Source organism: Ambystoma mexicanum, chromosome 3p (assembly GCF_040938575.1).
Source record: "Ambystoma mexicanum isolate Mex_15411 chromosome 3p, UKY_AmexF1_1, whole genome shotgun sequence".
Classification (NCBI taxonomy): Eukaryota; Metazoa; Chordata; class Amphibia; order Caudata; family Ambystomatidae; genus Ambystoma; species Ambystoma mexicanum.
The window spans coordinates 328,970,836-328,985,555 of NC_090925.1; the positions used below are offsets into that span (position 1 = coordinate 328,970,836).

The window sequence follows — 14,720 nt, forward strand, 5'->3', positions numbered from 1 at the left end:
TGGCAGAAAATACTAAGACAGCTCAGGTGCCATGTGTGGTTCCCATTCCTGGACGCAATGGTCGACCGATTGGTGAGAAACTGCCTTGCATGCCAGTGCACAGCCTGAGCAAAGGCCCTGACTCCGATCCATCCAACGCAGATCCCTGAGCACTCCTGGGAAAGAGTGTCCGTGGACTTTTACAGGCCCCTTGAATCGGGAGAGTATCTGCTACTCTTCATTGACGAGCACTCAAGGTTTCCCATAGTGAAGAAGGCGATCTCCACAGCATTAGCTCACGCGGCAGCGATCTTTTGAAGTCATAAGTGTGGGGTATAACTAAGTCTGACAATGGCTCGCCATGCAGCTGTCACAAGTTCACGACCTTCGCGAAACACATTGGGTTTGCCCACTAGAAACACCCCTCTTGCCGCAAGCCAATGGAATGGCTGAGAGGTTTATGGCCCTGATCAAGAAAATCCTACAGAAGGCCCGCCTCCAGGGCGCAGACTCTCACGCCAAGCGCCCATGCCGACTGCTGCAGGACTACCGCAACACACCTCATGAGGCCACCAACTAAACCCAGCCAGAGTTGATGAATTACCAAGTGCGCACCCACATCGTGAGACACCCGAACAGTCAACCTGATCCTGATGTCATCAGAAGGGACGCTGAGCAGAAAGAACAAACGCGAGAGGAAACTGAGGAGCAGAGCCAAGCCAAAAGAGTTTCAAGTTGGAGACGAAGTTCTGGTACAGCAAGCCATGTCATGGAAAACAGACTCTCGGTTCACTCTGAACCCCTTGGAGTTTCAAAGGGATGATGGTGACCGCTGCAAATTCAGAAAAGGAAGTGATAGGGAACAGTTCATCGTTTAAACATTTTGTTAAGAGGGAGGATGAAAGATCTCCGCCTCCTGACCCCGGTCCAGCACCCCGCGAGTCTCGTGACGACCTGTGGATCCATCATGGATCGTCATATCATCTCGCAGCAGAGCTAACTGGCAGTCCATGGCTGGCAACAAACGGTGCTACCGCTACACGGCCACAACGCACTGTCAGGAGGCCCCGCTTCACCTGGTTGAAGAATGTTAAAGGGGAAGCAAGGCCATTTGTCTGGGGGTGTTAGTGTCCTGTCTCTCTAAGGAACGGACCGGGTCATGTGGTTTGTGGGAGTGGGGAGGAGAAAAGGGAAAGTATCCCATTGTATTTCAATAAAGGTTCTGATATCCCTCTGGTGTGCGTCCATATGTTAAGTGGGCCATCCGGCCCAACAGTCCCCATTTAAGACTAGTCATTCCTGAAGGGTATGGCAGTTTCTGGGACTAATGACGCAGCTGCAATATTAACTTCAGTACTACACAGGGGCTGACTCGCCGGGGGCCCAGCATCTACATCTAATTTGCGGTGATTGAAGATCTTTCTGGCTGCCGTAATAGGAGCAAGAACGTCTGCTTCCCATAGCAGCCGCAGCGAGCATGAAACCAACACTTCCTGTCTTTCGGTCCTGCACGGACCGGCACAGACCGACTGCTGTTATTTGCACTGGTGCATTTGTGCCTGAATGCGATTATGTATTTCAGCGGACTACAATACTGCTGGGAACTTTAGTTACAACTATGAATGTGCGCGTGCAGAGCAGCTGGCTCGGTTTTAAATCGCCCCCATGAATTTCAGGTAAATTAGCACAAAGGAAGACTATAAGGCGCGTCGGAACGCAATGTAGAGCGAACCAGTTATTAAACATGATTCAAAAGGGCAATCTCAAATTTAGAAAATAATCCTTTTTAAAAGGAATTCGTAATCCTGAAAGCGGTCTAAATACAAGTACACTGACAATCTGTGTCCGATGTCAAATGCGTCTCTTGTAGAAACGCTATTCCCACTTGGTTTCTTTTGCATATATATAATAGAACCCTGCGGCCCATGGCTGGATAGTTCAGCCCCCCCACCAACATTCCATGTGTAATTCCTGATGCCCACATTAATATGTCCACACTGTGTTGATCCTTTTGCAGTATATGCATTAACATGATGCCAAGTAGCTCAATGAAACCCAATCGTCTCCCAATCTCTTGTACCCCTGACCCTGTAATCTCTACAACAAGCCCTTCCCCATTTGCTTCAATTAAGTGAACTGGGTTTAGGCTCCAGTGCATGAACCACCTAAAAAAATAAAATAAAAAAAAACTGACCTCCCCCACCCCACCAGCAACCCCAACCTGCCAGTTCCTTCCCACTCCAGCCTGATAACGTGCATATGCTCACGCTTGGGAGGTACACAAGGACACAGTCATTCCAGCAACCCAGTCCATGGAAAATGTCCCTGTCATGAGTCATGCTGTGCTGTGCCAGCGATCCCGCTGTCCTGTAAAGGCCTGCACAAGGCCCCACAGGCCCCCATCTGCATATGTGTGTTTGTGTGTGTGCACCCCGCAGGTGGCGCAAGAGGAGAAAGCTGCCACCTCAATTACTGCGTGGCAATCCGCCAGCGATTTTTGGACCATACCACGGGCAGGAGCACGTGCAACTACAGGTGGGTGGCCCCCTTCTCCATTTTTACATGCTGTGGCGGGGGTGGGAGTGGGCAGAGGGGGGAGGTGCGGCAGGTCAACGCAACCCCCATGAACCATAGCACACGCCAACCAACCGTTGCCACGAAGCGGGCCTGGCCAGCCCAATTGCCACAGTAGCTCGTGGTTGGAACGGACTCAACATCTAACCCCTCACGATGGGTTCCTGCCACTTGAACTGCCATTTTCTCCACGTGGGAAGTCATTTGGACTCCCATCAGCCACCACAAGGGGTGCTCCTGCCGCCCACAAGGAAGCAAGCAGTCAGTGGGAGTGACACCAAGCCACACAAGTGCCGCCATGAGCTTGCCACCCAATCCTGCCCTGCAACCCCAAGCCACACGGGGATCTGCCCACAAGATCCACTGCGTGGCGCATGCCACCCCCGTTCTCCATCGCTCTGCAAGTGGTCAAGGACCTGCAGTGGGTGGAATGGCTCGAAGATTTTAACAACTTTATCACAGCAGTGGGGGGACTATGCAACATGTTCCTCAATATAGCCGGCAGTGAAGTCAAGACACTCATCAAGACGATCCCCCCCTCCACTGCTGAACAGCCTGATTTCGCAGCACTACTTACGGCCCTCAACGAAAGACTTGTAATTGAGCCAAACAGAGACTACGAATGGTACATGTTCAACCAGTGTACCCAGAGAGGTGGTGAGACTGACGAGTTCATCACTCGGTTGAGGATCAAAGGGGCGCATTGCCAGTTCCACGCCTTCTCTCTAGATGAAGCCATCCACCTGAGAGTAATTGAGGGGTGCACATCCCAGACGCTTAAACAACTGCTCAAGAAACCACTCTCCATTGAGGAGGTCAGTAAAATGGCCAGGATCTTCAAGAGGGTGGATGTACAGGTAACCCAGATGTCGGGGAGCACCACAACCAAACAAGACAAGGGTGAGCTGATTGCAGCAGTCCAGCCGATCAACCCGAGAACTGGGGACTGGGGCTCTATAGGGGGATACCAGACAGCCCCTAGAATGCAAAGGCAGTGCTACAGTGACTATGCGTCAGAAGGTGGCTCCTTTTCCTGCCCTAGGAGAAATGCCTGCTCAATCATTATTGCCTCTCTCGTGGGGTCCTCGGTAGGCACTCAAGGAATTTGCCTTCTCCAAGGTGTGGAAGAACCATGCCCTTCCGCTGCACTCAATTTTGAGTTTAGATGGGAACATTGTGTATTTAATGCCCTTCTCCCTAAGTTTTCTTTTCACATCAATAAAATTCTTCCTTGATGATTGTACTTTGTCTGAATCTGCGTGTCCTGGTATCTCGGGGTGCTTTTTTCTCTGGCCTTCCGAAGTGCTGCGTCCCTGTCGTGATAGTTCAATAGCCGAGCTATCAGCGGGCGAGCAGGTGCCCCGGGTACAGTTTTCCCACTGCTGTGGACTCTTTCCACAATGATTACTGTCTAAATAAATCTTCATCACCGAGGACCTCTTTCAGCAAGTTCTCCACCATTGCCTTCATGTTGCACTGGTCAGCTGCTTCTGGCACACCTATTATCCTCAGATTGTTTCACCGGGATTCAAGATGGTCTTTTTTCTGTTAATACTTTAATCACATGGCTTAGCTCTGCTCGGTCTCTTACTGCAGTGTTAGTCCCATCTTTGACTGTGGATATTCTGCCGTTGTCCACCCTTTCCCCATGCTTATCCAGATGGACCTGCATGTGGTCCACCTTACAAGGTGTCAATTTTGCCATCTACGATTGGATGCTTGCTTGTTCCTGGCCAAGCATCGCCTTGATGTCACCAAGCACCTCACCAGTGTCCGATAGAGAGGCTTGTGATGATCGACCTGGATGTCTCGCGGCCTCAAGTGCTGCTTGGATTGCTGCTTATTTGACCTTTGCGCTTTTGACATGGTGCAGTCTGTGGTCCCTGGCGGACCGGTGCAGTCAGCATGGCACTGTTTTTGGTCCCAAGCTTGGCGGTACCTGCCTTCAGTGCCTCACCCCAGCCGAGTAGTTGTAGGCTCCTCAACGCCTCATAGGGTCTTGTTAGGTTGGGTGTGAGCCCTGGATGTTTCCCAGGCTGAGCACCGGTGTTGGGGAGAATTCTCAGAAATCTGCCAATTCCTCTCTACCTTAGAAACCACCAGCACTTTTGCTGGACTCTAGGACTTTTTAATTTTTAACCTTGAGAGAGTGAGACATGTTTCCCACTCTCATGTAATTTACTGAAATTTAACTGTTTCATTTGGTTTTGGAGTCCATGGGCATCATCTTTGCATTGTGACACACAGCACCTTCAGTGCAGTGGCACAGGGAAGTCTCTTAGATTTCCCAAAGGTTTAAATACCTTCTCTTGGTGAACTACTGTTTCCAAGAGCAGTGAAGTGAAATTGACTTTTGCTTACAATTGTAACTTTCTAGACCCAGCACACCCTTAGACCCAGCACACCCTATCTTACAATAGGGTGCTGGAGGGGTTACTTAGTATCCCCTTTGTCTAGTTTCTCATGTAACAATTTTATGTTGCCCTTTCTACAATTAATGGCTGGTTGCAGTGATTTACCTTTTACTACCATTGTGTTTTTACTGCGAGCTGCGTTCGCAGCTTCAGCAAGGCACCCATGGGTGCCCGTTTTGTCAAAATGGCCCGATCGTCTCTTTTTTCGCCATTTCTTGCTGAAAAGGTCCTTGAGATTTACTCTGCGTGCCAAACCAGGTTTGGTCCCTTTGTTTGTTTTTTTCTTTGACAGTATTCACGAGTGAAGCCTGCCTCTGGCTCCAGTAGGTCTGGCAGGGGCAGGAAGTGAGGGAGCTGCCCAAAGCTCCCTGTGCATAATCTCCTTGGCTACAGGAATGCACCCAAAGGTGATTGGCCTGCTGGCTGTCCGGCAAGGACAGCCACCCTGCTGTGTGAATGATAGCTAGGCTGGAATGAATGGGAGAAACCTGCATGAAAAGGTGAGGCGTTTTGGCTTGGAAGGCAGAGTTGACCATTGGACGAAGGAATCTGAAGTGACGCCTGCTGCAACTCCTGGACCGTTGGTTTGCTCGGTGAAGCCCTGCTGCTGTGCTGGAGCTCCGAATTCGCCTCTACTAGAGAAGCTCTGCAAGGACAACTTCTCACCTTGAGTTGGTGGGACCAATCGACTCCAAACTGAACGTGTTTGGACATCCCCTCTGAGCTGGCTCTGCTACTGGAACTGAAGTGCCAGGGAGAGGAACACCAAACAGAGTGCATCACTTGACAGACCCGAGCTGCTGGAATATCACCTGGACTCCCAGGAAGCGGGACTGACCAAGCCTGAGCCACCTCAAGAGTGCTGGACCCCAGATGCGAGGAACGTTCGGAGTGGTATCTGTGAGACCGCAGTGGTGCTATTTGCTGAGATGCGAGGGGCTGAAACCGCAAAGTGCCGCTGAATAGAAGTTGGTCCTTTTCTGTTGCAGGCCGTCCCGTTGTGTTGCAGGAGTCCCCAGAAGTCCTCCTGCTTGTCCCCACGCCTGAGGTACAGGAAAAAAAGGATATGCAGAGCCACACAGGACCAGATGCCAGCTGGAACCACTTCTTCTAACCAAAAGTACTGTACAGTCTAAGAACTCACCACTTGTTAACTCTCAGTTGAGATTTGTCTTGGTTGCTACTGTAGAGTTGTTTGCATCTTCTACCTCACAAGCCTCCCAGTTTTTGACCCTACAGTGATTCTACGTTTTATACAAAGACTTCTAAAACATTGTGCAAGACTTTTACTTACCTGCAAGAAGTGCTTCAGCTCACCTAGACGTTTGCCCAATTGACGATGGCTGGCCTGGCTCCCTGAATGACTCTTCTCTCCTCTGCTTGTGTTTTACCCTCCCTCCAGGAAAGGGTTCATTTACTTTGCAGTGGGGGTTCAAAAGTACTTACCTGCTTCAGAATGTGTGTGATCTTTTTTTTTTTTTCCTGAAACCTCTTTACTTTAACACTCATCTCAGTATTACTTTAACTGTACCGGTGATATATTAATGTTCAGTGTCCTAGCTATTTGTCACCTGAGGGTGTAGGAAGTGTCTGTGTGCCATCCCAAATGGGTACTTGCTGATTTAGAGAAATTAAGAGTTTATTTGTGTGTTACTATTATATCGCCCCTTCTGAAGAAGGCTTAGTCATACAAACTGTTAAATTAATAATTGTTTGATCAAGAAACCTTGAGTGTGTTTGTTTGGAACTGTGAATCTCTGACTCCCCCACTGCTCACATTGACCCCTCTTGAGATAAGCCTGGTGCTCAGCCACACGCTCAATCTGTGCTGGTTCGCGAAGCCGATTACCTTTGTATAGCTGCACTTCTGCCACCCTCTGAGTTTCTTTCGTCTTGGACAGGCGGGGTAAGTGTAGCCAGTGCAGTGCGGTCGTGTATTCTTCTGGTGTGTACACCTCACGCACACCGCTCCTCCAGCAGCGTGGCAGGAGCCGTGAGGGCTCAGTCTGCGCTGTGCCACCGGCTCACACCAACCAGGGTTGGTCAGGAGCTCCTGGGCTTGTGTCCATCGAAGGCTCCACTGTTCGTTTTTACAGGAATAACACTACTTTTTAAAAAAATGTTGTCACTCCTAGAGGGACTTTAGTGTTTAATCTGCCAACGTAATTAGTTGAGTATTGTCTACCTATCATTGTCTCTATCAGACCTGATCCAATTTCTATTCTTGATGGTCATCTTGATCCAGAGTTCCTCCAATTAAGCCATGAACTACTGACTACTTGCATTAAAAAAAGACAAAATATGGTGTTACTGCAGGTTGTTGAAGTGTACCACACAGTAGTGGAACTGTGACCCTGCAGGAGGCAGGGACGGAGCAACGTGCTAAACATTTTGGTTGCAGCCATGCTGGCTGAGGGCAAATTGAGTTGAAACAGATTTCAGTGTACTTGTATTACTATTGGGTGCTAAAGTGTGATTTAACTTCACAAAGAACAGTTCCGGAATGGTGAAAATGGCTGTAAAAAGTAGTGGGACTGTTAACAGTAAAAAGTATAGTGCAACGCCGCTCCAGGCCGTTCGTGCTGACTTAGACCACACGTTACTGCTTGATGGAGCTTAGATCACATGTTCCTGCTTGATGGAGCAAACTCAAGAAGTCCCAGGAACCTTTGTTTTGGACAGGTGATTGGCAGTCAATGGGTCGGGAATTAGCCAAATGACTCCCACAAGCTGTGTCCTGCACATCTGTACCCACATGCAATATCTCGTGCTTATAGTTGGCTCCTAAACGCCAGTTAAGAGCCAGAACTAAAAAGGACTGCTCAGCTGCATCTTTCTGGAGGCATCCATATACATAACTTTGGAAACATGCAGGCGGGCTCTGAATTCCAGATAAGTGCTTGGAAAAGTAGTGGAGCTAGTGTGGCTCTGATTGCATGGCGACAGGAAACTCCCGCTCCTGCAGTAGGTATGCCGTCACCCCTTTAGACTGGGTAAATGTGTTTTGTTGCCTTAATCTACTAGATTGGAGAGTTTGAATGGGTCTGACGCTTTTGCATCCCCAGACCTGGGAATGTCAAATGGAATTTGAACCGGACAATGAAGGCCCCACAGATGTAAGAAGGTGGTAGTGCCTTTTGGCATACAACAAATATGGGGAACTACCTCCCTTTTTGCTATGGTAAGTCTGCATAAACCTGAAACTAGCATTGGGTCCCGCACACCCGCAAGTGAATGGTACAACAGCACAGATTAAATAGAAGATTGATTGTCTCCTCCCGTTCATTTTGAAAAGTCCCTCAAAGTAATAAACCAGGCAAATCCTTTACATTGCTCAGCAGTGTCCATTACATTAGGGCTCAAAACAATCTTTCTTGATGCCTTCTCCGGGCCACAAGCATTCGCAACTCTGGATACAGATTGTTCCAATGTGTGCCACAAATGGCTTTTGCAGAAAAAGAAATAAATACGCCTGTATTGGCGAGAGAGATGTAGACTGGTGACTGTAGTTTAGTTTAAAGCACATAGACGATGCAAATGTGACTGGTTGTAGGAATCCTGTGTTTACTGTGCGCAGGGCTACCCTCCTAAGAAGGCAGTGTGGGGTGCACACTGCATACAAAAACCACGTTTGGGAGAGGGGGAACCTGACCACAGAAAGCTTGTATGGAAATACAAATGATATAAGCATTTTAAACACCAGGTTTCTTACTTCAGGACAAACTTACTCGGTGCTCTTTACACTGTGTATCCACCCTAAAGAAATCGAGGGTAGAACGCTGAAAGCGTCAGGGCTTTCCAACCCTTCCTGGAGAAAGAATTCCTGTAGGAATGATGCTAGAAGTGTGGTTACTGTCATGAAAACATAGGATTGGTTTTGTGGAAAACTAAGCAAAAAGTGAATGCCGTTCATAGACCTATTTCAATAGATATTTTCATGTGAAGAGGGGGTGCTATTATTCGTGTAGACATGTTAGTGTTCCTTCATTTTTGTGGGGCTGGTAGAAGGGAGTTAGATTGTGAGTTTGTGTACACTCGCTTTTTTAGCACTTTCCTAAACTGGTTGAACGGCCGTAGGATTTCTTAAACTGAGTCCAGATTGTTTTGGAACTTTGATGCTTTCAGGAAGGATATTTACTTGTATCTGCCTCTTGTGTAATCTCACTTCTGCAGGCCAGAGACCTGTGTGTACGGGGAGGGATGCACTGGTGCCCATTCCTCCGAGGAGCTGCAGGAGTGGATCCAGAGGGCCAAGGTTATCCGGAAGATCAAGCGCTCTGCCGAGAAGGAAGGGCTCCTCTCCTACTCGGATCGTCTTATTCAGGAGTACCGGGCATGCAGCAGCGAGCTCCTTGTTGTGAGTTGAATCTCTTCATTTCCTACATTGCGACTGATGCTCTTAAATGGATTGGTGGAAATGCGCTCGCAGGGATTGAAATAAAGTTGAGAAGCGAAAGATGACCATGTTTCCAGTGCATGGGACTCCAGCCAATGAGCAGGAGCATGTAATAGCAGGCGTAAGCCACTAGCGAGGTATGAAGTCACCCCTCCACCCCCAGTAGTACTCCATATATACCATTTCTTAGTCGCCAAGTGACCAATATTGCTGGCCAAATGGCTGGTGCAGAGTACAAATTGTAGGGCCCATTTAATAGACTGCAGATTGTGCAGCAAATTTAACTTCCACATCAGAGGCCATCTAGCTATTGTTTTTCATCCGCATAAGGTATTCACACATTTTGGTTTTTCAATATATTCTAGAGGGCTCAAAAGTAGTAGAACACAACGGGAACACTGTCTAATCTGGTCTTAAAATGATTCAGTTATCTTGGGTGTCAAAAGCATTTCCCTGCAGAAGTCTAGTTAAGCCTACTAGGTGCTGAAGTACAAGTAGGTGCCCAATGGATCCCTGTGTTGAGGATAAGATAGAGGAATTGCCCTTTTTATGATGGTACATGGCATGTTTTGCCATGAATTGCAGTATTTTTGGAATTCGGGCCTTAGCCATCTGCGGGTAGCTGGCAAGTCACCCCCTCTGGATTATGATGGGTTTAAAAAGTCTTTGGGAGGCGGGGGGATGAGGGGGTGGGGGGAGAATTCCATCTGAAATGTGGAGTGCAGTAAACTACACTGATGATCCCTAATGGGGTGAAACCAGGTATGTAGTCTGCAGTCTTGAGAAATGTCTTTCTGAGTAAGCAATTTCCTTGTAAAACAGGCAATTTTCAGAGCAAATGTCTTTCATTTGAGCTCATTTGCATACCCACAGTGCCTTGCTCATGTGGCTCTGAACTGGAGATGTCCTTCCAGCGATATTAGGGGGTATGTGTGACTTGGATCGAATGGAATATTGCACTTCTATATATCCCAAAAATTGACCTTGCCCCAGTATTAAAACGGTGTAGTTCACCATTGTGAAATGCAAAAATCTTGTTTCAGCTTAAGTGGGAGGGAGAAACGTTGGTTATGGACTCCATAACTTGTACCTTATAAAGTAAAACCTAAAAAGCTTTAGATTTGGAGGTTTTTATCTCCCTAGCCAGTTCCCACACTGGTTTCACTGGAGAAATGGTGAATGGGTTATGGTAATCGCAAAGACCCCTCTTCTCCACCCACCTTTCAAGAAACATTGCACCAAAGTCAATAAGTTGTTTAATAGTGAGGCACCCATTTTGAAAAAAAAAGATTTCCCGCAAAGGGACACTGCAACTCTCCATTCTAAAGCACCCTATAAGGCATCTTATTTGAGAACAGCACCATCCTTGGTCGGTTAAGTGTAGTTTTAGGACCTGTGCCCAATGAATCCTTCTGGGAACAGAGAGACTTGCATGATGTTGGAGGACCCCCAGGACACTTTGGTACAGTGAGTTGGCTGACAGGGTCAGGCAGAATCTGGGTCGCAGTACGGTAGAACTCTGGCTTCAGACAGGCTCTTTCATGGTGGCGAGCATTAAGGGACCATGTCCGAGATCCCCTCAGAGTTGGATCTGCAGTTTAGTCTTGCCTGGCGGTTCTAATTTAGTGGCATCAGTGTCCTTTCTGAGGATGGCCCATGTGCTCGGGTATCTTCAACATGAGCAGGAATTAAGAAAGTTTACATCCACAAGTGTAATGGAGGAAGGCACTCGGTAGGGCCTCCCCATGTAACAAGATGTTCCAAACATCCCCCAGGGATGGCATAGGCCACAGGTCTGCAACCTCTGCATCTCCAGATGTTTTGTAATGCAACGCCGATCAACCCTAGCCAGCATAGTCCATAGTGAGAGATCCTGGGAGTTGTTTTGCAAAACATCTAGAGCCACATGTTGCTGACCACCGTCCTAGGCAATGCTGATCCACACCTGCGTTCCTCTGGTGTTCCTGCTTGGTGTCGGTCTATGGACTCCTGGTTCCTGTGAGTGACATCACAAGTGACTAGGCATCCCTTTTCATCCAAATTCCGGCTTGGGGCAACCCCAATTTTCCAATGATAATTATCTCCTCTATTCAAATGTGTAAGAGTGTCTGAATGAGGACAGACGGCTGCCCAGCAACAGATATAACCTTGCTGTAACATGATTTGGGGCCAAACATCCCCAAGTACCTGCTCCTGGAAGTTCAGAGACACATCACTACCACACCGTCATTGTACATGCTGCAGCTCAACTCCCTGCTAGGATTCACCTTCTAGACCAAATAACTTGCACTGTAGGGTGCCACGTGGCATCTGCTTTTTGTAAACCTTCAGTGCCTTCATCACAAAGTAACTCATTCCCCCAAACAACCTGAACATGTAATGTAAAATGTATGTTTTGAAACCTAGAGTGACGGAACCTTAGGAACTTTGTACATGGAGGTGCCTGTCTTCCCCACAATGTTCTGGCACATTGCATACCGGAAATATCCCACCACCATTAACCACACCGCGCCCCCAGTTGTGTCTTGTACTCTTTACCCCAGAGACGCTGGCTTACACCCGGGTACCATGCAGATGGTTGCACGCTGAAGTGTTTCCAAAGTACATCTCAATTTATGCCCCTCACCTAACCAACTAAACGCCATTGACTCGTGAAATGTAAGGTCCCTGGAGCCATTGTGCACAGTCTCTTCTGCAAACAAAGCAGTATGAAAATGGGAGTGAAAATGATTGCATAACTGAAAGCGGAGTGGGGGGGGGATTCTCTGCTGTCTTGCAACCTGTGTGCTCAGAGTAGAGGTTGGATGGTTGGGCTAGAAGGGGAAGACTGTATTTGGGCAGGGATTAGGTGGGTCCTTTACCCCATCTACCCCCCGATTAAGGGGGAGTCTTTTACAAGGTATTAAAGGGTGCAGAAGTGGGGCTGGCTCCAACCCCCTCCTGGATTATGAGCTGTAAAAGTGTCGGCAAAGGGAACAGGGCCCAGGCAAAACATGGGAGCTGGAAGGGGGAAAAAACGCAATGAGGAAGACTGCAGTAGGCTATTTTTTTGGAAGTTATCTGTACAGTGACACTTGCGCAAATGTGCCACTGAAAGATAGTTGCGTGGCCCTGAAATCTACTACAATAACCTGTCTCTCTATTAAACTTCTACGCCGCCCGCTTTGGTCTGCCTTGCAGTAGGAATACCATCCACGTGCCAGTAGAATGGAATAGAAACACTCTGGTTTGAATTGAATAGTGCGTTCGTACTCCATGGATCCGGTGACACTTAAGCTACTATTCTTGCTGCCTGATCCACTGATCCAAAGGGGAAAATCTGTATCTTTTAACCTGGATGAATCACTAGGTGGAAAGCGATATTTATCACTTTCTTTTGTTGTTGTTGTTGTGTCTATTGGTTAAAACCTTTTCACTTTATCAGATCAAAATACTATCGTATGTTGAAAGCAAAAGAAAGATCGGCCATCTAAAACCTCTTATACCCCATAGACATTTAATAAAATTCATATCCTTTCCTCATAGACTATCAACTAATATAAAACAAATCTCTAAAGCCTTAACAATTTCCTTCCATAGATAATACAAGGTAAAATTCATGACCAAGTTATCTCCCTTATATGCATAAACAAGAATTAGTCTGTATTAAAGTGGAGTGCGTGAATTTTTGGTCCCATATGCTTTTTCATATAGATCAAGCAATTGTAACAATTAGTAAGCAGGTGTTGAGGTTCGACCTCTGAATCACATATACCATTTGAGAAATGCAGATGTGGATTATTCTTCCAAGAACCCATAATAGTAAAAGTTGGAATTTGATTGGACCATAACAGCCTAATAAAGTGTCCAACATCCTGATTTCACAAATTGTTTATAAATGTGCATGGCGTGTTAACGGGGTGGCCTGTCTTGCGAATTCCACATATTTACGTTTCTTGGAAAGGTAAATCCATCTTTCATTGCTATCCCAAGTGTCTGCCTTCAATTTCACATGTACATCCTATATTTGTGAGCAAACTGTTAACATCCTTCCACCATTCCTTCAGGGCTGTTTTGCTTGGGAGTGTCCTGGTCATTTATGAAGCTTGAATATAATTATTTTGCTTTATTTTGGCTTGTACAGATTCTAATATATAGGCTACTCATCATTTTCCTAGTAGTTGGTGATATAATGCCCAACTACGTATAGCTTCTACAGGAACACATTGCGCCAGACCTAATGCCTTGCCCCCTTTAAATTCCCCTCCAAGGTTCTAAGCCAAGCGGTTTCTTTAGAGGTATATATTTCCAAACCATAGAGTATAGTTGAGACTACACACTTTTTATAAAGCTCCAAAAGTCTCTCATTGATTTGACCTCCACATCTTGATAAGAATGATCTAATTTCTTTGAACTTAGTTCTAGCCCTATCAATGAGGTATTTAGAGCATATCCTTATTCATATTATTAGTCCCAGGTATACCAAGGTATACATAATTTAAGATCTGAAATGTTCCCCCCCTTGTATAGACCAATGATACTTTTTTTTTTTTTAATTTTAATTTTTTTTATATATTTCTTCTACTTGTTTTGAACGTAATTTTGGTTTTCCCCAAATTATGATCAAACCATTTTCCCGGGAAAACCTTTCAAGGACCTTTAAACTATTCTGTAAACCCAGGGCAGTTTGGTCAAAAAAGACTATCGTCTATATATGAGAGCCAAGCCACCGGGCACTGTCCAATTCGTGGTGGATTATTATTGCAGTTCAAAAAATAATCGGCCAGATAAATATTTTAAAAAGTAGGTGCCAAGTACATCCCTGTTTCAGACCATGGTTAACCCTAAAATCCTCACTCAAGCCCCTTCCTGGTTAATTCTGATTTTATTCATATCCAGTGCTTTGGAAAAGAAAAGAATCTGGTTAAGCAATTTCCCCAACCTCATTTCTCCCATTAAAATATGACTATATAACAGTATCAAACACTTTCATAAAATCAAAGATAGTCTTCTATCAATCAATGCACTACAAATAAAATACATTAAGATACATAAATTTAGTACTAAAACACTTTCTAAAACAAGATTTCTGTATAATGTTCTCTTTTTCTAGCCATGCATTAATACATACTAACAATAATTTGCAAAAGATCTCAGCACTTGAATCAATCATGCATAGTAATCTATAACTATCTGGAAGATGTCTAGAGCCTTTTTTGTATATCTGAATTAACTGGGACTGGGTCAAAGAGTCTGGAATTTGACCGGTGGTTATGATGATCTGAAAAATATGAAAGGTTTGGGCCCATATGTGTGGATGGGCTTTACATATAACATTTGGTAGTCCATCCGGGCTAGGAGCAGTTGAAGGTTTCAGA

General features: G+C 46.3%; 1 protein-coding gene across 2 annotated transcripts in view; it reads left to right on the plus strand.

Annotated features, from left to right (window-relative positions):
• LOC138580391 (3'-5' exoribonuclease HELZ2-like) overlaps positions 1 to 14,720 on the plus strand; it is a 724,800-nt gene that overhangs the window by 31,504 nt on the left and 678,576 nt on the right. For both annotated transcript variants that reach the window (XR_011304244.1, XM_069650904.1), the window contains exon 3: positions 9,141 to 9,324. Coding sequence is in view for 1 of the 2 variants with exons in the window: in XM_069650904.1 (XP_069507005.1) it covers positions 9,141 to 9,324 (184 nt within the window). In the remaining variant the exon portion in view is untranslated. The remainder of the gene's footprint in view (positions 1 to 9,140; positions 9,325 to 14,720) is intronic.